Source organism: Bos indicus x Bos taurus, chromosome 23 (genome assembly GCF_003369695.1).
Source record: "Bos indicus x Bos taurus breed Angus x Brahman F1 hybrid chromosome 23, Bos_hybrid_MaternalHap_v2.0, whole genome shotgun sequence".
Classification (NCBI taxonomy): domain Eukaryota; kingdom Metazoa; phylum Chordata; class Mammalia; order Artiodactyla; family Bovidae; genus Bos; species Bos indicus x Bos taurus.
The window spans coordinates 18,193,215-18,217,954 of record NC_040098.1 but is presented as its reverse complement, the minus strand read 5'-3'; the positions used below and the strand labels follow the sequence as shown (position 1 = coordinate 18,217,954).

Below are 24,740 nucleotides of genomic sequence, written 5' to 3'. Positions count from 1 at the left end.
TCCATGGAGACCCAAAGCTCCGCCCCCCCCCCACCCTACCGGAAGCAGGATTTCACCCACCTGACCTTCGGCAGGCTAGCCTTCTGGGGCCGCCCACCGGCCAGCCCTTCTTGCCACGGAGCGCTTCCGAAAAGCCTGGGCGTACACTCACTCCCTCCTGCTTCCTTTCCCCACTGGGTGATGGGAGGTGTTCAGTTGTCATGGCAACGGCATGGTTTTACCCCAGAATAAGCAGGATACAGTGGTAGGTTGGAGGTCCCAATTTAGCCCAATTCCAGGGCTATTTTGTTTCCTCTAAAACCCCTCCACACAGTCGACATTTATTGAGTCCTCATTGTATAACATACGCAATGGGGGCTTGGGAAGAAAAACAACAGTCTAAGACTAGCTATATTATTTCACTCCATTCGTGTCCTTTCTTGGCCTCAGAATTCCCTAAGAAAAGAATTTAAGATCTTCCTGGCTCTAAATTCCCAAGACAATCAATCCCCCCAGAACCAGGTCTTACAGAATGGGATCCATCTATTCCACTGTCTTCAGTCTTCACAGATGGCTCTTGATTTTTCCCTTTCATAGGATTGTTTCAGCTAAGTGGCAAAGACCTAGAAGGGGGAGTGGGGATTCCCCAGAGGTCCAATGGTTAGGACTCCAGTGTGTGGGGGTAGGGAGGGGCTGGCTAGGCAATGGGGGACCATATAGGGCCACACCCTGGGAAAGGAGGGTGCAAAAAAGGTTACAAAATGTGAGTTTATGGACTACACTTCCCGATCAACATTTTCATATACAACATCAACAGCTACACGTTCCCTACCACCTACAATTACCTACCTCAGGTCCCACGCCTATTGCTTTTAGGTTCAAATGGTAGCAACAGATGAAAGGCCTGACCCACTGAAGCTGGGGCTCTTCACTCCCTGGGCTAGACAGGATTTCTTCACATGCATCTCTGGAGTGCCCAGCCAAGGTTAAAAGAGATAAACAGGTGCCTCAGGAGGCTTGTTGTCAGGGAAGATGATATTTGTTGACAAACTGATCTTTTAATTTCTGGATTCCTTTGGAGCAGATTAATGAAATCAGAATGACCTGTGCCCCAATGCCAAGCCAAGAAGTGTCTAAATTACCTGGATAATTAACTTTGACTGTCTAGACATTGTTTGTGAAGGTTTTTTAAAGTAGGACTTGAGGGATCAGACTTGCCTTAATGTCTTCCACCTCAAAAGTTTATAACTCCCTTCTTTAAAATTCTCCCTCCCTTTAAGTCGACCCCTCAGCCTGTCCCTTTCCGAGTGGGAGACATGGCCCTGTTCCTCTTCTGTAAGGTACTATCAGACACAAAAACAGTGGCGAGTCCAAGCTGGCGGAGTATGCTTCAAGTGGACACAGCACAGAAAAGAACTCAAACCTTTTGTTTGCATTGATTCTGTATTTACTTAGCACCAGTAAGTGGCAGGTTCCACATCAGGAAACACAATCTGAAGCCAGAGATGAAGTCCCACAGCTTTCCAATGCTTCCAAATTCAGCAGGGCAAACCCTGTTTAATCATCTCAGAGTAAAATCACACAGAATGCACAGCACAGTGTAAAGCACTCAGCCTCTGGAGTCAGCTGGACTGGGTCTGAATCCAGGTTTCAACACTTATGCAAGTTATTCAGTCTCCCCAAGCCTCATCTATAAGACACAGACAATATTATGAAATCTGTAAGGTTATTAGATTAGATTATGTAAAGTGCTTAAAACCTACTATAAAATATAAACTATTTCCCATGTTTTCTTAAAGTATAAAAAATAGTATATATTGTACACACACACACACACACATACACCACACACCTATCCCCACCACCAGCAGGGTGAGGATTCTGCCTTCAACTTGCTTCCAAAAAATAAGTAGATGTTCTCAGGGACAAAGACCATCAGTGCTCAGTGGTCAGGACAGCACCAAGCTGGAGAGGATAACAGTAAGGATCAGGATGGCCAAGCCACAGATGCAGCTGAGGAGGAATGGCCACAGGCAGGAGGGCAGGGATGGCACAAGGACAATACTGCCAACAGTCACTGCCAGCAGCCACCATGCAACTGCAGTGGAGAGAGCAGGGCGAATTCCAGAAGGGATATTTGGCCTCACGGAAGCAACTCTACAGGGCAGACCCGGTGTCTTAGCCTATGGTTCAATCACGCTTTACAAAGACTCTCTTGGTTTTCTTTTCTCAGGTCCCTCCCGCTGTGTGACCTCTGCTTTGGGTACACATACTCTTAAGGGTCACAGAACCCAACATGGGGCAAGCAAAGAACATCGGGCTAGGAGTTAGCTGATGAGGATTCTTGGTCCCAACTCTGCTATCAAACTGTTAAAGAACCTTGGCCAAGTCATTTAACTTCCCATATTGGCCCAGGAATAATGAAGAGAAAGAACTATTACAAAAAAAGAAATCATGGAAGGCTGAAGCCTAAGAGACCAAAGGAGATTACTCTAGCCTTAAGCCTCTTTAAGCCAAAAATGTTTCAGGAAAATTTAATATGAATCCATTCATTTTATAATATATTTAAGTCCATGAGTCACATCCACATTATGTCCCTGTTAAAAATTCTAAAAAGCCACAGCAAAAAGCTAAAAAGGGTCACCTCCCCACCCCACCCCATGGGTGGGGTGGGGAGGGGAGGGGAGGGAGCCTGTCTGTGGGCCCATGTTTGCTTTCCAGCCCCCAAAAGAAACACCTGACCCAGCACCCTCTGGGAAAATCAGCCTGTGATTCAAAGAGATGCTTGTTCAATGATGATTACAACTCCAGCCATACCATCAGTCCACCAGAAAGTCTAAGGGGGGCAGGCAGCCAGAAGGACAGAACCTTTCTCTCACCAGGAATTAACTAGCTCCAAGCAGATGGGTGACATGGCGCCACCAGGGGAAGATAATTTAGCCATTGTGTGCACGATGAGCATTCCCATTCATTCGTGGAAGCCTTTCAGTGTCACTGGGGCCTGGAACCAAATGTAATCCTCCCAGGTTGTAGCTGGGATGGCGGGTCGGCCACAGGACAAGGTCACAGTCAGCTTGTGGCCCCGGCTGGGCACTCTGTAGTTGAGCTTGGGTCGAAACCAATCTTCTCCACAGTCGCGGTGACCCTGTGCCATGACGATGGTGCCCATGAGTGGAGGGACCTGCAGCTCACTGAAGGCATCAGCCAGGAAAATGGCTCGGAAGAGGCGGCGCAAACAAGCTGCCGTGCTCAGGCTCGGGTCCATGCTGTTGGGGGCTAATCGGGACAAGTCAAGCTCATAGAACTCCTTGGGGCTGAGGGCATTGCCCCCAAGGAGGATCAGCACTCGAGGGACTAGTGTCCGGGCAAAGAGTCCCTCCAGGTGGCTGAGGACACTCTCCAGTTCTGCCAGGGTTTGCTGGCATTTCCTGCTGCTCACCTCAGCAGTGGCCCGAGGTTTCTTCTTCACCACGTCCTCTGCCTGTGAGGACAAAGAATGGTGACAGAGAAGGTCTGCAAGATAGACGAAAGCTAATGCCCTTTGAAGAACCATGCTGGGACAGAGCAGACTCACAGGACTGGAACTCCAGTTCAGTGAACCGCCACACTCAAGACCCTGGGTTTTATCACAGGGAAATGTATCAAAAGGAAAACAGATTCTTTGTACAAAATTATAATTCTTCCGCACTCAGAACAGCAAAGACAGTGTACTGAAGCATCCAGAAGTTAGCAACTAAAATCCTAAAATACTCATGTGGTGGCATGGCAGGTAGTAAGCTTTTGCTGTGCTGAAAATAATGACAAGACTGAGGACTGGGGACTTCCCTAGTGGTCCAGTAGTTAGAATCCACATTCTAACGCACAGGAGGAGAGCTTGATTCCTGCTTAGGAAACTAAGATTCCCATATGCCACAGGGCAACTAGAGAGCCTGTGCTTGGCAATTATTCAGCAAAAAAAAAAAACAAAAAACCCACCAAGGATTATTTGGTCTAATAAATTCTGGAGTTCATCCTCCAGTTAAACATGGCATTCATGTTGAGGTTTGACAGAAAATAGCAAAATTCTGTAAAACAATTATCCTTCAATAAAAAATAAATTAAAAAAAAAAAACATGGCAAGCTGATGGAAGGGAGGAAGGAAATGAAAGAGTGGGTGGGAGGGAGGAAGAAAGAGGGGAGGGAAGCAGGAAGGGAGAGGAGAGAAAGAGGACTCCCAGTGGCAAAAATAACTAAAAAATAGATGGCAGTGGCTAAAGACAACAACAAATTTTTGGAAGAGAGAAAGCAGGAAGCACTCAAGAGAGCTGAATACCAAGTGCTGTCAGAGGGGACTCCCCTGAGAAGCAAAACCACACTGAAGAAGTCCATAAAAGGCCTAGGAGTTGTTCACTTAAGCACCACAGAACACAAAAATGAACACATGGGGACTGAGTGAACACCTGTGCAAGGACCCTAGGCGTGCATGCGTGCTAAGTCACTTCAGTCATGTCCAGCTCTTTGTGACCCTATGGACTGTGGCCTGCCAGGCTCCTCTGTCCATGGGATGCTCCAGGCAAGAATACTAGAGTGGGCTGCCATTCCACTCCAGGGGATCTTCCCAACTCAGGGATCAAAACTGCATCTCTCATGTCTCCTGCATTGGCAGGCAGACTCTTTACCACTAGTGCCACCTGGGAAGCCCAGGACCCTTAGATGGCCTGCCCACCCAAACACAATGTTTTGGAAGTGTTCTTTCTCTCTTTCCTTCCTTCCTTTTTCCTCTCATGAGTAGTGTATCAGGTGGAAGCACAAATAAACGTGTTCAGTTTACCATGTATAACTGAAAGATAACTCCAAAATCACCTTTATTAGAGCAAATAATCATCTTTCCCTTTATCATTACCACTTCGTTCCCACCCAGTGTCCTTTAAGTCTATCAGCTAGCTCACAGGGCCAGCCACGCACACAGAACTTTCAATGACTTATTCTTAAATATTCAGACACCAAATAAAAGCCTCAACTGTGAAAGAGACCAAAACAAATAAATAGGAAAGGAATCTGGAAGACACAGAGACAGTGCAAGGGACAGAGGAAAACTTCAAAAACACAGTAATTAACACTCACAAGTAAGAGAAGTTCATACAGACAGGAAACAGGATATAATTAAAAAGGAACATGTGGGACTTCCCTGGTGGTCCAGTGGGTAAGACTGTGAGCTCCCAATGCAGGGGTCCGGGTTCCATCCCTGTTCAGGGATGCTTGCAGGTTGCAACTAAGGCCCAGCACAGTCAAAATAAATTTAAAAAATAAAAATTTTAAGACAAAGTTCTTAAGACTGTGACTGCCAAAAAATTACTTTAAGTGTAAGAATATAAACTCAAGGAAGAAAAGTATAACAGAAACTAAGAAAAGAGGATTTGGAGAGAAAAATACACTAAAATGAGAGGATCATTTCATGAAGTTCAAATGTAACACACAATAGGAGTTTCAGAAAAAGAAAACAAGAGGAAAAAGCAGGAAAGCTTTGACTACCCAGACTAGAGTGGGAAAGGACTGAAGCCATAGGGCTGAAACATCCTTTACAGCTGCTTATGCTGACATGCGTGAAGGTTCCTTTAACCACCCTTTTTACCTGCCACCATCTAATAGCCACAAAGTTCACTCACCAATTTTCTCCCAAAGCTTTAGCCTACCTGGGGAAAAGGTTTTCGGTAGAAGTGCTTAAGCTGTTCGTAGGGCAGAGGTAGTTGCTGGCGTTGGTACATGATATGTTTTAGAAGCTCACAAGTAAAGCGACAGCAGCCTTCCTGGCTCACAGGCCCAGGAAACACCACTGGCACCATGCAGTCTCTGGGACGAAAGGGCTCCAAAGGGTTGGGAGGTTCCTGGGTGGAGGTGGTCTCAAGTAGTTCTATCTGGGGGTCCTGAGTTTCCTCCGACTTCTCACACCACTCCAAATCTAGTAGGTGCACAGAGGGACAAGAGAGAAAAACGAAAAACTTAAAAGGTCTATGGACATAGCACCCTGAAGCCCGATCTCCTCTGTTCTCCAAAGCTAAACAGGGTCCGGCCTGATTAGAGCTTAGATGAGAAAAAGTTAAGAGGCCAAAATCAGTCTTCCCATCCCTTGTGGCGACATCAGCCACCACAGCTGAGGCCACACGCCTACACACGCGGATTCCCTCCGCAAACTCCCCTCTGGGAGGCTGCTCGCAGGTTCCAGATCCCAGTTGTCCAAGTAAGAGACTGCAGGATTTGGAGGGACCGGGTGGCGGGAATTTCGGAGACAGCGACTGGAGATCTGCTCAGAAAGCAGAGGCCCTGATATGGGAAAATGAGTTGAGAGAAAGCGGTGTCAAGCAGGGCCCAGAACACGTCGCGAACAAAGAGGAGAATGAACCAATGGAATCCAGGGCCGCGGGGGCGATGGAGTCAAAGGGGCCGAGTCAGAGCTGGGAGGGACGACGGGAAATGGGGACAAGGAACACGGGCTAGTGAAACGACTACGTGCTAAATGACTGGAGGGAGCCGTGGCAGGGAGGAAAACAAACTCCTCGAGCTCCGGACTCTATACCTTACCAGGGACTGTAGCCGGGGGCTGCACTTCCGGCTCCGGGGCCGCCATCACGACCTCCTTCCCGTTCTCCATTCGGTTTGAATAGGCGCCCCGCGGTGCTTCATGGGAAGCCCGCGCCTCCACTTCCTGTTCTGCTGGCCCGGAAGTGGGAGGGGCGCCGCGACTGTGCGGCAGAGGCTTCTCTGGGTGGGAAATTGAGCCCTGTTAAGGAGCGGAGCGGAGCCCTCCTAACACCCTTCGGCGAGTCCGTCGAGCCCTCCTCCCACAGAGAAACCGCGGGTTCTCAACCACTTGGCGCTGCCTTCCGAGGACACCCACTCACCCGCATCCATTCTTTCCTGCGTCCTCTACTCGCTACGCACCTAGTTCGTGTCAGGCCCTGTCCTAGGTGCTGGAGTCTCTGCGGCGAAGAAGCCAGCGACTGGAGGGGTCCTCAAGGGGTTCAGTGCCTATAGATTCAATGCAGTGTGATGAATTATACAGTAAGGTGTACAAGGGCAGTGGACGCGGAGAACAGGAGCGCCTAACCTAGAGGAGGTGGGAGTGAGGAATGGTCCAAGAGGAAATTGATCTTTAAGATGAGTAAAGGTAAAGAGGAGGGTCTGGTGGTCCTGGAGACTGTTAAAAACAAACAAGGCCCAAATGGATTCACTTCTGCTAAATCTCACCAAGACTCATTTCCTAATCTAGTAGGAGTTTCAGCTTCTCCTGGAGTGGAATTTTAAACTAACCAGTCTGGCATTTCAGCGCTAGTGAGGTAATCTGCAAGATAAGTCCCCCAACATTCCCCCTAAATGGAATTCCCCTTTCTTTTGCTAATAACATCATTATCCTGCCTCCATTTCTATAAAAGTCTTGCATTATGTACAGCCCCTCAGAGTGCCTTTTATTTACTGGATGAGATACTTCCTGATTCATGAATTGTTAAATAAAGCCAATTAGATCTTCAAATCTTCAGTTGAATTTTGTTTTTTTTAACAAGACCTTGAGATACAAGAGCATCCTCAATTCAAGAAATAAAAAGAGTTCGGCTTAAGAAGTATTAAAGCTGTGGTAGACAAACAGAAGCCAAATCATAGTAAGGAAGGCTTTCTAAGCCATATTAAAAAGTTTGAACTTGTTCCTGTAAGGGGATGGAGGAACGTTTGAAAGGTTTAAGTAGGAGAGTGACATGGTTATATTTACATTTTATACTGAAAAATTTAACCTCTACACTGGCTGCAGTGTGGAGATTAGATTACAGAGAGGACAAAGGAGGAGGCACAGATACCAGTCAGAGCTAGCAATTGGAATACCCAAGTACATGGTGAGAGAGGCCTGAACTAGGGTAGTCACAGTGCGGTGGAGAGAACTGGGTGAACCCTATAGATATTTAGGAGGTCCAGTGAGTAAGGTGGTTGATCCCAGGAAGAGGAGGGAGAGTGAGAGACTGTCCAGAAGATAAGCAAAAAAAAAAAAAAAAGCAGACTTTTTACTTCAGCAACTCTATGGCCAGTTGTGCCATTCAATGAGGGAGGGAACACCAGAGGAAGGCCAGTTTTATTGGGTATGGGTAAGGAGAAAAGATGAGTTCCATTTTTGATAGGTTGAGTTTGTTGTTCCATTGGACAGTGAAGAGATAATTTAGGGACACCATGAGGAGCAGAAATATGTATGTGAAAGTCATCAGCAGGGAGGTTGTATACAATGAAAATGAGCAAGGATCCTGAAGACACTAATGTTTGGGGATGAGCAGAAACAAAAAGGGTCTATGGAGGAGACTGAGGAGTAGCCAGTTCAGTTCAGTTCAGTTGCTCAGTCGTGTCCGACTCTTTGTGACCCCATGAATCACAGCAAGCCTGTCCATCACCAACACCCGGGGTTCACTCAAACCCACTTCCATCGAGTTGGTGATGCCATCCAGCCATCTCATCCTCTGTCGTCCCCTTCTCCTCCTGCCCCCAATCCCTCCCAGCATCAGAGTCTTTTCCAATGAGTCAACTCTTTGCATGAGGTGGCCAAAGTACTGGAGCTTCAGCTTTAGCATCGTTCCTTCCAAAGAACATCCAGGGCTGATCTCCTTGTAGTCCAAGGGACTCTCAGGAGTCTTCTCCAACACCATGGTTCTAAAGCATCAATTCTTCGGTGCTCAGCTTTCTTCACAGTCCAACTCTCACATCCATACATGACCACTGGGAAAACCATAGCCCTAACTAGACAGACCTTTGCTGGCAAAGTAATATCTGCTTTTCAATATCCAGGGAAGTAGTAATAAAAATAGATAAGTGTTAGGTGATAGAGACCAAGAGAACAAGTGTGTTTCAGGAAACAGGAACCAGCGATCAAAACACTCCATAAAAAGCATAATGATTAAAATACTGTGGTATTGGCTTAGGAATAAACAAAACGGAAGAGAGTCAAGAAACAGATTAATGTATCAGTATGTATATAGGTCTCAGCAATGATGAGGCTGACTCTTCGAAGCAAATAATTTCAAACAACTCCCTATGCATTTAGGAGGGGGAAAAATTAGTTCCCATTATACATTCTACATAAAGATACATTCCAAATCAATTAAACATATAAACATAGAAATAAACCTCAAAACTCTTAGAAAAAAATACTGGAGAATTATTCATAATTTAGGAGTGGGGTTGGCCTAGACATGACACAAAACCAAGAAGATATAAAGAATTGCTAAATCTGATTTTAAAATGTATGTAAAGATACTATACATAAAGAATGAATGACTAATTATGTACCAGGAAAAAAGTCTGCGTGTGTACATCCATTATTTACCCCACAGGCAACCACCTCATAAGCACCTCATAAGCAACCCTTCCAGGAAACTAAACACACATATCACCTTCCATCTCCCAGGACCCTGATCTCCTCCTGGGCAGAATTCCCTGCTCCTCCTACTCCTCTGCCAGCCTTCACTCCTGTCTGCGGTAAGCCAGGTGGTATAAGATCGGATATCAGAATGGGCTATCCCACTCCATCTCTTAAAAGAAGGGAATTGGAAAGAATGAAGTGAAACTGTGTGGGGGATAGCTGAAAGATCTGTGATGATGAGAGTACAAGTGTTATCAGGTGACTGCAGCAGACCCTGGTTATCAAGAGAGCCCAGTGGTGGTGGTGGTGGTGGTGATAATGTTGGAGGAATAGTCTTAGCTCTCGCTTCCAATCCTCATCTTTCTTCAGCTGTCTCACTCAGCCCCTAAGTAGCAGTTTTCCTGGTGGGGTTGTGTCCCTGGCTGTCTGCAACATAACCTTCCTTTAGCTGAACAGGATACAGAAGTCACAGCTTGAAGGACCCATAATTGGTTGGGTCTGCTAAGCCCTTTTGCAGATTTTGGTCCTTCTGCTTTCACCGGTTTGGGGAGTTATGCCACGTGGACAGCATCTACCTGATCAGTAACCTGCCTTCCTCCTTGTGGTCCTGGGGAGAAAGCCATGGACTTCAGCAGGTCTGAACCTCTGCAAGGATCACCAGAGGTAAGCCACTGGTGCTAATTTTCCAAGGAAAACTGAGGTCTGCAGGGAAGGGTTTATTTCTAGGCTGCGTTTGAGGATCTCGCTGTTTGTGAAGAGAGGGGAAGTGGACATACAATGGGTGAGTGGTGAGTCACGAGACAGCCACGGGGCTGGGAACTGAACTCTGGCGTCCTGACTCCCAGCTCAGCAACACCAACTGCTTCTCCACTCTGCCTTTCTAGTGTGTTGTACACTGGTTTATGTCACTGAATGTGTTTACTCTTTGCTGACTGCAAGAGCCCTAAAGAGCAAGAGAGTTGACAGCTTGGCAAGAAAGTCAAAAGTCAGCAGTCCCCTGGGCCCTTTGCCAAGTTTCTATTCCAGGCAACTTCCCCCGCCCTCGCAGCGGTTGACGTAACCCGAGCCCCAGCCCCGCCCAAGTAGGGGCCAGGCCCCTCCTACACCCCCTGGTTGTTTTAAAACCAAACTCGGTTCTCCCGGATTGGTTCTGCTTCAAAATAAAGGGGAGGGGTAATACTCGCTGCGGGCACTCGCTGCAGGGCAGGGCTGGTTTATAGATTCAGGCCTCGTGTCGGGGCTACCGCGGTGTCTCGGGCTGCTAAAACCAGCCCCCGGAGGGTGCCAGCCCGGTAATAAAGCAGTGACCACTGTGTAAAGGTGGCATAATCATCGTAACAATAAAAGCCATAATTAGGCTAACCACCATCCGCCTCCGCCCTGGCATTGGTCCTGACTCACCCAGAAGGCACGCATGCCATTGAGGGAGAAACTGAGGCATGGGCGGAACCAGTAGGCTGGAGGGACAAGTCGCCCTGAATTCTTCAGCTCTCCAGGTCCAAAACATCTTGTCTGCGATCGCGTTAAGGGGCCAAATCCAGAAGCGCCTACAAGGCTAGATTCTATGTAAGCTCCCCCGACTCCAGTGACTGCCCCACCTCCAGGCCCCTGGAAAAGACCCGCTCAGCTCTCGGAGACTGGAACCAGACTACAGCTCCCTTAGGCCTTTGCGCGCAAAGCCGCGCTCCTTGCCTACGCCTAGAAGCCACCCGCGGCCCCTTGCGCCGCGATGCCTCCTGGGAGTTGTAGGGCTGCGGCGAACTCTTTCCAGGGAGCTCCTAGGCCTAAGGACTCTATATCCCATGGTGCTCCGCGGTTGTTTCTGACGCGACCCGGAGGCCAGGGGATGCGGGGGCGTGGCCTGCCCAGGGCCCCACCCCGCTCTCCTCTGGCTGGCCCGACTCGGCCGTGGCAGTAGGCGCGGCGGCGGCGGCGGAGTCCGCGGCGGCGGCGGCGGTGGCGGCGGGGGGGAGGGGCCGGGCGGGGGGCTGGCGGCAGCGGCGGATGGACTCGCGGGTATCGGAGCTGTTCGGCGGCTGCTGCCGGCCCGGAGGGGGCCCGGCCGTGGGCGGAACCCTCAAGGCTAGGGGCGCCGGCGGCGGCAGCAGCTGCGGTGGCCCGAAGGGGAAGAAAAAGAACGGAAGGAACAGAGGGAGCAAAGCAAACAACCCCCCGTACCTGCCCCCCGAGGTGAGCACCTGATAAGTGGCGGGGTCAGAGGTAACCACTCCTTCCGGTACCGGGACTCCAGGAAGGCGGGACAGAGAGAAATAGTACCCCCTTCCGGTGTCATAGACCCCTGAGAAGAGGAGAACCGTTTTTTCCGGTCCAAGGACCCCAGGGAGAAGGGACAGAAAGACTGGGCCTCCATTCCTGTGTTAGGACCCTGGGGAGGAAGAGTTGGGAGGGCGGCGGGAATCTCCCCACTCTGATCTAAGGAACTCCAGGTGAAGTGGGGAAAGGCGGTCCCATCCGCATCCCTTAGGAAGAGCAGAGTAGAATGCCCAAGCCCTTTTCCTGTGCAACTGAAGGAAAGGAGACTGCATCCTGGGAAGTGAGCAGTTAGAGTTTTCTAAACTTGTTCCAGGGAGGAGAGGAGTACCGGGAAAAGAGCAATATGTTCCCTCCCTCTCCACACACACAAACACAAGCAGAGAACACTCAGGCTAAGTCCTCCCGCCCTTTGCCTGTCCTACGAGGAAGTGTGCACAGCCTCCACCTTCCTGCTCCAGCTGTTCCCTAAGGCAGACAATAATTGCTACTTTGTCCCTCTATAGAAAAGGAGGACACAGGAGAAGAGCCTCATCCAGTGGTTGTCAAACTTGAGCACGTTAGAGAATCACCTGCTGCACCCCTAAAATTTCTGATTCAGTAGGTCAAAGGTGTCCCTGATAATCTGTATTTCTTACAAGTTCCCAGGTGATGCGAATGCTGCTGGTCCTGGGACCACACTTTGAGAAACTTTAGCCTAGACCATCATCCTTGTATCAGTATTCTGAAGCCACTCATTCTAATTTTTCATGTCCAGCAAAATGAAAAAAAGGAAGGTCTCTGTTGATGGGGAAAGGTCTCCTTTACACTCCCATGGGATTATCAGTGAAGACCTATAAGAGCCTGAGAGTCAAAGAGCCTTGAAGGGATGGAATGATGACAGGAAGGGGAGAAGGAAAATGAAATGGCCAGGGAGGAGGAGTGCAGAAATACAGGACTGGCAGGACAGGCAAATCTCATATCCTTTTGCACCTGAGAGGGGAAGGCTCGGGCAATAGGATACTTCTGTGTTGGGTCATCTGATATAGGGAAGGGGAGGGGGTGGTGTGATGGACTCAAGATTTCACCTCAGCTGGGGCGCGAGGGCTAGGGGGCAGAAGGGGAAAGGCCACAGTGGTCTGGTTTGTGGTGTCTGCCTCCTTCATTATCTTTTCTGAGTTTCTTCATCTCAACCGCAACTTTGGAGACTTGACTCTTCCTTCACCTGGCTCCTCTCTCACTGGGTTTGTAGTGACCAGTGCTGAGCTCACCCTCTGGCACTGCTCCAAAACCTCTTGCAACCTCTTACTCTTGGTGTCATCAGCTGAAGGGCGGGCAGGAAGGAAATGGTGTCTCAGACCAGTGGCAAAGAACGGCCTCCACAGCCTGGACATGGAGAAGACACAGACGTGGGAACAGCAATTTGAGGCCCTAGAAGGAAGGAAAGAGGGTGATCTTACATCTAAGAAGAGCATGCTGCCAGTGATCCAAAAAAGAGGGACTCAGGGTTCCGTTCCTGGCTTAGATAGATGACTGACTGTGTTCTTGGAGGCCTTTCCTTCAGAGAGGTCACCCTGGAACTGAGTACAGGGCTAGTCTGCCATGACCTTTGACAGACACCTAAACAAAGTGCAGCTCAAGCTTCCTGCTCTCATAAGTTAGCTGCCTGAACCCCACTGGGAATCGGGGAAGTAAGGGTTAGGCCTGGACAGTGTGTGGTAACAGCTCCCTGTTTCTTTTCAGGCTGAAGATGGAAACATCGAATATAAAGTGAGTCTTAGGCTGGGGAGGGGCAGGTTGTCCTTGGTGTGGGATGATTTTCTATGATCCTTCTAACTTTATGCTCTATACTGCTGCAGTCCATTGGGTCGCTAAGAGTCAGACACAACTGAGGGACTTCACTTTCACTTTTCACTTTCATGCTTTGGAGAAGGAAATGGCAACCCACTCCAGTGTTCTTGCCTGGAGAATCCCAGGGACGGGGGAGCCTGGTGGGCTGCCGTCTATGGGGTCGTACAGAGTCGGACACGACTGAAAAGCAACTTAGCAGCAGCAGTCATTTAAAGATGTGGTTCAGAGTAAGGGCTCTGTACCTCATTCTGTTGGAAGAGGACGCGCTGTCCGAAGAGGTCAGGGATGAGGGTGGTTAAGAGGGAAGGGAAGGCCCTGGTCCTTGCAGCAGGACAGATGGGGAACCTGTGGGGTCAGGAGGAACATCTCTGACTTTTTCTTCTCATGATACTTCACCTGCCCTAAGCTGAAGCTGGTGAATCCATCCCAGTATCGTTTTGAGCACCTGGTGACCCAGATGAAGTGGCGGCTCCAGGAGGGCCGTGGTGAGGCCGTCTACCAGATTGGGGTAGAGGACAATGGGCTGCTGGTGGGGCTGGCTGAGGAGGAGATGCGGGCTTCCCTCAAGACCCTGCACCGGATGGCAGAGAAGTATGCTTCCCTTTGGTCCTCCTTTCCCTAAATCCCCAGGACCTGCCTTCTCTGGACAAAGGGCTGAAGTGGGGAGGGTTAGTTTTCTGGGGTCCTCTGCCCTGGACCCAGGCTTTTTGCCCCTTGACTTAAGGTTCATTTGTGTCAAGGGAGCTGTGGATGCAGGATAGATTGGAGGCAGGTAGGAAGTGGAGTAAGGTGTTCGGAGCTCTGGGGGAAGTATGAGAAGGCCATGGGTCCAGGGGGGATGGGGAGTACAGGTGAGATGTGGCAGCTGTGGCCTTGCTGTGACAGAGTCGGGGCAGACATCACTGTTCTCCGGGAGCGAGAAGTGGACTATGATAGCGACACACCCCGGAAGATCACCGAGGTGCTAGTACGAAAGGTTCCTGACAACCAACAGGTGGGTCCCCACCCCTTCCTGTTTCTCACACCCCTGCTCCCTGGGAAGGTCCTATGGTGGCAGACTCTTCCCTGGCCTGGGACTCTGAGATTTGGTCCCCAGAGACTGCCTATGCCTTTTTTTTCTGGTTGGACTGGGTCTTTGTTGGTGTGCACCGGCTTTCTCTAGTTGGTGAGCAGGGGCTACTCTCCATTGTGGTGCATGGGCTTCTCATCCTGGTGGCTTCTCGTTGCGGAGCACCGGCTCTAGGTGCACAGGCTACAGTAGTTGTGGCTCCTGGGCTTTGTTGCTCCCCTGCACGTGCAGTCATTCTGGACCAGGGATCAACCATGTCTCCTGCATTGGCAGGCAGATTCTTACCCACCACACCGCCGGGGAGGTCCCTGCCGCTGCTTTTGACCTTTCAGTGGACAGAGGTGAGGGGTTGGAACCTGACCTCTGACAATTCATCTGCAGTTCCTGGACCTCCGTGTGGCTGTCCTGGGGAATGTGGACTCAGGGAAGTCAACTCTGCTTGGAGTCCTGACCCAGGGAGAGCTGGACAATGGGCGGGGCCGGGCTCGGCTCAACCTTTTCCGCCACCTGCATGAGATTCAATCCGGCCGGACCTCCAGCATCAGCTTTGAGATCCTGGGCTTTAACAGCAAGGGAGAGGTGCATGCAATCACCGGGACCCAGTGGGACCAGACTCTGAGGATGGGATGGTAGTGGTGAAGGACAGAGTGAGGGCAGAGTGTGGAGACTTTGTGGAGTAGTGTAGATGAAGGAAGGCCCGAGGACACTGAACCCGCTGTGACCTCCTTAGAAAACAAACAGGGAATCAACTGAACTAAATCCTCAGTGGGGGCTCAGGGTTAAGAGGCAGGGTTACCCAGGGACTGGTTTAGGTCCTGGCAGATCTTGCAGGGTTGGGGAGGCTGGCCAGGGGCACTGAGAGCCCGGGGCTCTGGGCCAGGTGGTGAATTACAGTGACTCACGGACGGCAGAAGAGATCTGTGAGAGCAGCTCCAAGATGATCACCTTCATCGACCTGGCAGGCCACCACAAGTACCTGCACACCACCATCTTCGGCCTCACCTCCTACTGCCCCGACTGCGCCCTGCTCCTCGTCAGTGCAAACACTGGGATCGGTAAGAGGCGTCGGTGCAGGGGCGGGGTCACTCTTCTCCCCGGGCCCCTACACATCTGGGAGCCAGACCACCTCTCCTCTTGCTCTCTCCCCATTCCCGCATCCTGACTCTCCCGCCCGCCTTCTCTGAGCAGCTGGCACCACACGGGAACACCTGGGGCTGGCACTGGCCCTGAAAGTGCCCTTCTTCATCGTGGTCAGCAAGGTGGACCTGTGTGCCAAGACCACCGTGGAGAGGACAGTACGCCAGCTAGAGCGGGTCCTCAAGCAGCCTGGCTGCCACAAGGTTCCCATGCTGGTCACTTCCGAGGACGATGCCGTTACTGCTGCACAGCAGTTTGCCCAGTCCCCCAAGTAAGGCTTTCCCACTCCAGAATCCTCAGGGAAGGCCGCCACAGGGCCCTGGAGCACGGGGTACCCCTCGCCTTCCCTACAGACCAGACCAGTTCCGGCTCAGTTCTGTGGTTTTCCAGGTTGGGATTGTGGGAGGGAGTCTTTGCTGAAGGCTGGATCCTTCCCCCAACCAGCTTTGCTGACCCCTGGAAGCCTAGAGGCAAAGTGCTGTGCCAGACGTTTGTCATCTCCCTGGGCTCTGGGATGGGTCTCACGTGCCAAACTCATAGAGAGAGGCCCCAAGCTCCTGAAATGGTTACCAGATAGGAGAGGGCAGCCCCTGTCCACTCTGAGAGAGGCTTGCCTTTCCATGTAGGGGCTCCAGCCACTGCCTCCTATTTGGAACTTTCCTCATCTGCCCATTTTCTGCCTCCCTCTACAGCATCACCCCTATCTTCACACTGTCCAGTGTGTCTGGAGAAAGCCTGGACCTGCTCAAAGTCTTTCTGAATATTTTGCCTCCACTCACCAATAGCAAAGAGCAGGAGGAGCTCATGCAGCAGCTGACAGAGTTCCAGGTAATTGGCCATCTGGACAGGCAGTCAGCCAGGGAACTAGGAGGGACTAATCCTGAGCCCAGAGTCTGTTTTGAGGTTTTAGAGCTGCCAGCCCTTGATAGAATCTTCTTTGGCTTCAGGTGGATGAAATCTACACGGTACCAGAAGTGGGCACAGTTGTTGGAGGGACGCTTTCCAGGTGAATTGCCTTTCTTGTTATCTACCCCACTCAGCCCTTACACACCCAAGGACCTGAAAACATCATAGCTCACAGGCCACCCTGGCGGTGAACAGATGTGCTTGTTTGTAGATGAGGCTTTCACCATCAGAGATGGAGAAAGCCCATAAATTGGCTTATAAGGGAAGAAACTTGCCACTTCTTAGGATCCTTCAGGCCTCTGCAGGGGGAAGTCTGAGTCTTGACCCCACGAAGACACCTAGAGTGCATTCAGCTGACTTCATTGCCACCAGGGAAACAAGGTCCCCTGAAACTCTGCCCAAGGGCATGATTGCTCTTTCAGGAATCAGGTGGTCAGTGTTAAGCCAGGAGGTCCCTGTCTGCCAGGCTCTGCTGGTGTGAGCCTTCAGTCTGGACTGGGGCAAGGCAGTCATCTCCTTAGCTTTGAGTCACAATTTGGAGTCTTTCTCCCCAACCTGAGGGACTCAGAAGGGAATGACCTAGTAGAGAAGTACGTGTGGGGCTTAGGCTGACGCTGTGCCTCCTGCCCTCTGGGCTGCAGTGGGATTTGCCGTGAGGGGGACCAGCTGGTGGTGGGCCCCACGGATGACGGCTGCTTCCTGGAGCTCAGAGTTTGCAGCATCCAACGCAACCGCTCTGCCTGTCGTGTGCTGCGAGCTGGTCAGGCCGCTACACTGGCCCTCGGAGACTTTGACAGATCTCTCCTTCGCAAGGTGAGGTGGAAGGGTGGGTTGGAGAGAAAACACAAAGAAAAGTGCCTGGGAGGCTGGCTGCTTGAAGGAGAAGCATCAAAGGTGCTTCAGGGGAACTCAGAGGGAACATGGTCTCTAACCCAAGAGGGCTGTCCGGGTATGGACAGACACTGTCTGGGTATGGAGAAGGCTTAGGATACTCACAAAGCACAGATCGCTAAATGTGAATCATTGTGTCACAACCCTAGTGTCTAGGACTCTGAAAATACCAAGCATTAGAAGGGTTAGAGGACACAGGTGGGTAAGGGAGGGCTCCTTAAAGAGAAGGGTTTTCAGTCGGGTTTTCAGTCTTCTGAGGTCTTTGTGTTTGAAGTCCTAGAGGAAGCTGTAAAGGGTGTGAGGGCGGCCAGGGAGGAGACACTAATGTGAGGTCTGCCCTTCCTGAGTGTGAGGGCTCTGCCTCCCCAGGGCATGGTGATGGTGAGCCCAGAGATGAATCCCACCATCTGCTCAGTGTTCGAGGCAGAGATAGTCCTGCTGTTCCATGCCACCACCTTCCGGCGAGGCTTCCAGGTGACAGTTCATGTGGGCAACGTACGCCAGACAGCAGTGGTGGAGAAGATCCATGCCAAGGTGAGGGGACCCAGCCATGCCCCCGTTTTCCCAGGGAACAGTCAGAATTCTCCTGCATCCAGAAAGGAGGGAAGCCTGTCCCCAGACTCAGAGACCTCCCTTATCCCTCCAAGGGGACAAAGCCCCACTTGGGGTGGGTAGATGCCTGCTCAACCCTCGAGGGTGGAGGGCCAAGACTAGTAGAGACAAGAGGCATGGTCCAGGGCCAGTGACCGTGTATCTGCTGCAGGACAAGCTGCGGACAGGGGAGAAGGCAGTGGTACGTTTCCGCTTCCTGAAACACCCAGAGTACCTGAAGGTGGGCGCCAAGCTGCTGTTCCGGGAGGGTGTCACCAAGGGCATCGGCCATGTCACCGATGTGCAAGCCATTGCAGCAGGAGAGGCCCAGGCCAACATGGGCTTCTGAACTCCAAGCGGGCACAGCTCTTCTGCTGTCCCTACAATACAAAAGGTGACTTCCGGCCATGCTGCCCCCCACGTTGGCGGCTGTGTGTTAGTAGGCTAGAGAGAGGGGGCGCTCTCCACTGCCTGCTCCCTGCCACCTTTTCTGGAGACATGCCAATCTAGGTATGACCAGGGAGGGGCAGTCAGTCGTGAGGGAGAAGACAGGAGAATTCAGGGCAGTGCTCAGTAGCCTAGTGTTCACCTGGTTGGCTCATCAAGCTTGGCAACCCTGCGGCCTGTCTACCGGAGGGAGCTGACCACTGCCACACCGGCCCCACTGTCAGGACTGGGCATGATCCACTGGTGTGGTTCTTGCACGTCAGGAATTGTCACAACTGCTGGGGGTGGTCCTCGAAAGCTCTCCTTTTTCTATACCTCTTCTCAAGGCCATGTAAGTTGCCCACCTCTACTTGACTGTGGACAAAAGACCTCTGCTCCGGGCCATCAGGTGGCCCAGGGTCTGAAGAAAAGGCACAGGGACAGTGAAGGCAGAGCTCCCACCCTGTGCCAAGACACAAGGCCAGCTCCTCAGCTTTCTCCCCCTTCCCTTCTTCATTCAAGGGCCACGTCCCCCGTTTCTCCTCTCAAAGGCCCCACAGGTGCTATTTGTTGTGCTGGCCCAGGTGTGGGGCCGCCAAGCTAAGACTTGGCCAACCGAGGGTCAGCTGCATGTCAGTCAGTCTTGTCCCTGCCTCCGCAGTGATCTGTTGATTTTAACGCTGGATCAACCAGTATGTTTTACTTTCCCCGACCACAGCTCCCCGTCCCACACCCTCACCTCCCCTCTGGCCCCATGTAAGTCCTCTCTTGTTTTAGTAGTTTGCAGTGAGCATCCCTTTCCCTCTGTTGCAGGGAACCTGGAGGAAAGGGAAAGATGTTGCCATATTTCCTACTCCTTAGGGCATGGATTCCCTCCTTTCCCTTTGTTAGTGTCCTGGGTTCCCATGGACTCAGGGATTTGGTTGAGGTTTCTCTGCGTGTATGTATATATATATATATACACATACATACATATATATATTTAAATACACATATATATATTGTACAGAATAAAAATGTTTTATTGAACACACCGTGCTTATGTTTAAGCCCCAGGCTCATCTTCCAGAGCTGAATTCCTCTCGAGGATCAGAGAAAAGCAAAACCCTTATGCTGCTAAGCCCTAATGGGGGGAAAGAACCCATCCGGCCTCGTGTTCACCCTGCGTCCTTTCCTCTCCCCCACTTGCGGTCAGTGTCCCAGTGCTGTGACTTAAGTATGCTGGCTTGGTTTGCATAGTTCTTTGAGCAGAATAGAAAGTCAAACTGTCACCTTTCCAGCTAAGACAGGTACCCATCCTGTACTTGAGGGGCTGGCCACTTGCTCATGGTCACAGGGTTACATAAGGAGGCTGATGACTGCCCCATCAGAGATTTAGAGATAAGCATGCCAGCTATGTAGTGATGGGTAGAACTTAAGAGACATGGCAATCTGATCCTCACTCTTTTCCTAGCAATGCAAAGTGTAGTGAGGTTCATATTATAGTCTAAACTGACTTTTTGGAGCTGAAGGCTACCCACTGAAACCTGTCTTCTTCCTGTTTGTGTTCAGAGTACCTGACTACCACATTCTATGGGTGGAGAAATATGGCTCAAGGTTAAAGTCCAATGCAAAAAACAGGGACTACATTTGCAGTACTGATCCTTGCAAAAGAAATTTAATAATAAATGTGGCCTATGGTCCCAGGGGTATTCTGCCTTCAGAGTATTAAAGTGAGCCTCCCTACCATTCAGGCTTCGCTGCCCTTTTTGGCCACACTGCACAGCATGAAGCATCTGTTCCCTGACACCAGGGATCAAATCTGCACCCCCTGCAGGGGAAGCACAGTCCCTTGGCTGCTTTTTAAATATCGCTGGTTTAACTGGCTACTAAGAAGCCTGTGGTTGAAGAACTTCCTACTGGTGTTGGGAACTAAAAACCCTTTACTTCCTTCCGTACAGCTGCTCATAAACTGCTATGAGGGAAGGCTGCAGTCACCATGAAGGTACTACAGGTCTTGCCCAACACTGGCCCTTGCACATCTGTCTGCATCCCCAAGAAACCAAGGTGTGCCTCCGGTGTGGCCTCGTTGGTTCTTCACTAGTGCTCCCTCTCCCCTCCCCCGAGGACCGCTCCTGGCCTCTAGAAGGCCACTGGAACCAAAGTTTCTACCACAGTGCTTTTCTGTATGACTTCTTCCTGTCTACTGAAGTGTTAACAATTTGTTCAACTTGATCTGTACAGCACCCAAAGGAGATTTCTTTTCAAACTTCTCCCTAGATTAAGAAAGGAAGTTTTAGAAAATGATACTGAGACATCTCCACAAACTAGTGAGGCACTCTGCATTGATACAGCACTGAGAAGGATGAAAAAGTGTATAGTAGTCTGTACATTTTTAGTGTTAGTTCCCCTAATCCTAAAATTTTCACTCTGTATTCATCCAGTGAATATCAAGGACCTATTGTGTGCAAAGCACTGTGAAGAATTCTTTTTTTTTTCTTCCCATTTTAAATATTTATTTGGTTGCACTGGGTCTTCATTGCTGCCTGTGGGATCTTTAGCTGCAGCATGTGGGATCTAGTTCCCTGACCAGGGATTGAACCCTGGGCCCCCTGCATTGGGAGCACGGGAGTCTTAGCCACTGGACCACCAGGGAAGTCTCTGTGAAGAAGTCTTGCCTTGAAGAAATCTACAGATCTGGTAAGGAAGAGCCATGTACATGGTAAGTACTGTCTTTTATTAGATACTTAACACAAAAGTGGAAAGTATTTTTGGAGGAAGAACTAATTTGCTAGACACAGTGGTTTTCAAATATTCCCCCTTCAAACTGTAGGTCCCCAATTTATAAATAAGCTAAAATAAGCCTAAAAGTACTGGTTTGAGTACATGTACCTTATGCCCCCATCACTCAGTTGACCTTTGGTTGGCTTCTCTGTGTAATCAACATGTCCCACATCAGAAAAGCCACAGCTGACAGCCACACACATAAGCAACGTAAGTATACAGTAATATAAACAGACAAGTGCAAAAAGCTACAATAATTCATTTAAAACCTTAAGCTAAATAAATATTCACACTTCAATAGGAAAGAGCTGAACAGGGCAGTGACCCTGAAGGCTCAAGCACTTCCCTCTTAAATGTGTATTTAGGGTCTAAGGAAATGACATTGCCCAGAGGACAGTTATTATTTTCTCGATCAAATTCATTTCTCAAGTTCATTAATACACAGATTCAGCAGGGGTGGGGATGAGGCTGGAGAACACATTCCTTTGTGTTGCTGCTGGTCCTCAAAATCGCACTGGGAGTAACAAGGTCCTGGACAAGGTGACTTGCTTGAGGACATATTCTAAGAGGCAAAGCCAGGTTTGGAACCAGATCTCTTAGGCTCCAAGGCTCAGGCATTCTAAACTGACACTGCTTCCCTGCTGCTGCTGCTGAGTCGCTTCAGTGGTGTCCGACTCTGTGAGACCCCATAGACGGCAGCCCATCAGGCTCCCCCGTTCCTGGGATTCTCCAGGCAGGAACACTGGAGCGGGTTGCCATTTCCTTCTCCAATGCATGAAAGTGAAAAGTGAAAGACTAACAATTAAAAAAACAGTTATGATCTGAAAAATGAGTTTTTACATCCTTATCAGCAATAGGATTTGAATCCATGCCTACAAAGAGATGGGAGTCTTAACTCAAGATCTGGATTATTTTTCTTATTAAAAATTTCATGCAGTTATAAGTCTCCTTGAGAAGTGAACTTATTCCCACCTCCCAGGTTACAGATAAAATATTACCACCCTGCTGCAAGCCTGAGGGCAGCACTAGTGTGTTAATGGCTTAAAAAATGATTCCAGTGTCTGCATGCCCTCAGGCCTGGGCCGTTTATTATTTGAGGCCAGAGGGCTCTTGGGATTTCTTTTGCTTTGAGGAGAACTGGCAGGAACAACCTGCGGGTTTGAGGAGTGGGGCTGCAAAAAGGAGTTCTGTAACTCCAATGCAAAGTGATAGTCTGAGTGTTCTGGCATGTCCCACACAGGTACCAGAGAGCCACACTTCTCGCAGGGCACTTGGTCCTCAGCAGCCAGAAAACTGGAGGTCATAGTTGCTTTCTGAGCCACCTCCAGAGCAGATGTGGAAGTTAAAGAAGCAAGGCTGCTGAGGCTGTTCTGGGCCAAATCCATCTCTGTGGGAGTTGTTTTGGGGGATCCTAGCTTCAACATCTTTTCACAGTCAGGGGCACAATCTGGATTCTCTGTTGGAAAACAGTTTGGTAACTCTTTAGGACTGGACTGTGGCTTCTGTGAAGGGAAGAAAACTGAAGGATTAGTGAGCTGCTTCTGCTTTAGAAGCAGACTTTTCTGCTTAAAGAAGGGCTCGGTTCCCATAGTATGACTGCTTTGGAAAGGTAATGAGGGCTTGGATGATGGGCTCATGGGGGCCTGTGTAGTGGCAGTAGGAGAAGAAAGTGAAGCTTCTTTGACTTTCTGCTTTTCTGCAGCTTTCTGGAAGAACGATTCCAGAGAAGTCGTTGCCTTCTTAGGGGTTGTCACTGCTGGGCCACTTCCCTGGGTCTTGGCTTCTGAACTGGTGATTGGCACTTTCGGCAGAGAACTTGGGTCACTGCTCAAGAAGGTGGTGATGTCTGGGCCAGGTGAAGGGGTAGAGGAACAGAATTTGGTAGCACAGAGGAAAAGCATTATAAGGGGAGGGGCCCTGTATAGAACGTGAAAAAATAGATTAGCCGCAGGTGACACATTAAGTTTCTAAATGACTGGGACTCTGGTTCTGCCACAAAAGGAAATTATCACTATCTCAAACTTTGGGGTATATTGGGTTAATACAGATTCAGCGGACCTGGGATGGGTACAGAATCTGCCATTCTAACAAGTTCTCAGGTGATGCTGATGTGGCGGTCTAGGACCACACCCTGAGAACCACTGGCTTTGGTGAATACCCAGCAAGCAGGATGTGTAAGTTGGCTCCCCTGACAAGTGGGTTTACTGTTTTCATGATACTGCTGCACAGCTGCTGAAATTCACGGGTGAGGCAAGACACTATCTAGAGCTACAAAAAAGTTTAAAAATATTTAGACTGGAAAGACTTGAAAAAAAATGCTCTATGCAGTTTTTAAACAGAACCTGAACTCTTGATTTTCAACTCTGGAATTTATCTAGAGAATGAAATTTCACAACTGCTTTTGATTACCTAGCCTAGTCTCAGAAATACTAGAAATTTCTAGAAATACTTCAAGAAATTTCTGTCATAAAGTTCCTCATTATATCTCATTATCCAAATAAATTTTCACATAAGTTGAATTTCAGAAGATGAAAATGTGCTTTTATATACAGATTTAGTCCCTCAATGAGGTAAAGGGTAAATGCTATTTTAAGATTATTATGACAGTATCTCACTATTCTCTTTCATGCTTTGAGACAGTCTTATAATCAGATACTATTATGCTTCCCTGCCAATATAATATTTTATACTCTTGGTGAAATGTTATAATCTGTCAGTTGATAAGGTTTAATGTGAACATAGTATCACAATTATCATTTGGTTCAGTAAAATCACTCAATATTTGAAAATAAATACAGTCTTCATTCTTTACTTAGAATAATTTACTTGTTAGTCTTTGTAAATAACAAGTATACCAAGAAGTAAGTATTCTTCAAGTAAGTCTTCTAAGTATTACAAAGACTCTTAACTTTAGAGAGTAATATATTCAGATAAGCAATAACTTAAGATGGCTAACTAAACTTTTCTTTTTATAATCTCTAATGTAGATCTATATTAAACAACCAGTTTATCTTTCTCACATATTATTAATATATTTACCTTGTGAATTTGGAATACTTTTACAATTTAAGAGGCTATGTTAAATAGGATTCCAATACTGAAAAAATCATTACTATCTGAACAGTAAATGAACACACTCCTATATAGAGCTGATTATTTTTAATGGCCAGCTGAAGTGAAATTTATTATTATGACATTTGGTATTACACCAGTGGTGCTTGTAACTGAGTTGGGACGTGAGATAGAGATTATTGGTGAATACAGGTCATTTTCATTATCAAGAAGGATGATTTTAAAATACAATAATCAGACAGTTAAGACAGAAGTTCTCTGAAATTTGTTCTGCATTCCCAAGTAGAACTGGTCATTCCCTGACTATAATTAGTATCAGAAAGGGTAGTATTGGTTCAGTCTGCCTCTCAAACCTATCCCTGGGCACTGGAAGGCACCAAATGTAGACAAAGAGGCTGAACCATGTTTCTGGCATTTCTAATGTGTTCTCTCCCT

The 24,740-nt window shown here is 49.1% G+C and overlaps 3 protein-coding genes across 7 annotated transcripts in view; 1 reads left to right on the top strand and 2 right to left on the bottom strand.

The window, feature by feature from the left end:
* Positions 1-1,403: 1,403 nt before the first annotated feature.
* MAD2L1BP (MAD2L1 binding protein) lies at positions 1,404-7,491 on the bottom strand. Of its 2 annotated transcripts, XR_003508146.1 has the most exons (4): positions 6,538-7,490; positions 5,652-5,917; positions 2,859-3,460; positions 1,404-1,669 (listed from the first exon to the last, which is right to left on the bottom strand). XR_003508146.1 is itself a non-coding variant. In XM_027524830.1 (3 exons), exons 1-3 carry the CDS (start codon positions 6,605-6,607, stop codon positions 2,948-2,950), a joined length of 849 nt encoding a protein of 282 aa, XP_027380631.1. In that variant the 5' UTR covers positions 6,608-7,491; the 3' UTR covers positions 1,404-2,947. The 2 variants fall into 2 exon arrangements, 1 of the variants encoding a protein (XP_027380631.1); XM_027524830.1 differs by having other exon boundaries at positions 1,404-3,460; positions 6,538-7,491.
* A 2,096-nt stretch (positions 7,492-9,587) lies between these two features.
* Positions 9,588-20,921, top strand: GTPBP2 (GTP binding protein 2). 3 transcript variants are annotated; one of them, XM_027525329.1, is made up of 12 exons: positions 9,588-10,012; positions 13,343-13,369; positions 13,857-14,041; positions 14,336-14,444; positions 14,901-15,098; positions 15,400-15,574; positions 15,708-15,927; positions 16,349-16,484; positions 16,604-16,662; positions 17,204-17,375; positions 17,823-17,987; positions 18,217-20,198. In XM_027525329.1, the coding sequence occupies exons 1-12, from the start codon at positions 9,971-9,973 to the stop codon at positions 18,391-18,393; spliced, it is 1,665 nt and encodes a 554-aa protein (XP_027381130.1). In that variant the 5' UTR covers positions 9,588-9,970; the 3' UTR covers positions 18,394-20,198. The 3 variants fall into 3 exon arrangements, with proteins under 3 accessions (XP_027381130.1, XP_027381128.1, XP_027381129.1); XM_027525327.1 differs by lacking the exon at positions 9,588-10,012 and adding an exon at positions 11,314-11,539; XM_027525328.1 differs by lacking the exons at positions 9,588-10,012; positions 18,217-20,198 and adding exons at positions 11,328-11,539; positions 20,411-20,921.
* Positions 20,922-21,165: 244 nt separating this feature from the next.
* The window catches only part of POLH (DNA polymerase eta), a 29,206-nt gene continuing 25,631 nt past the window's right edge, over positions 21,166-24,740 (bottom strand). Inside the window, exon 11 of one of the 2 annotated variants that reach the window (XM_027525325.1) lies at positions 21,166-23,150. In XM_027525325.1, the coding sequence (XP_027381126.1) occupies positions 22,259-23,150 (892 nt within the window). In that variant the 3' untranslated portion in view covers positions 21,166-22,258. The remainder of the gene's footprint in view (positions 23,151-24,740) is intronic. The other variant, XM_027525326.1, reaches the window with a different exon arrangement.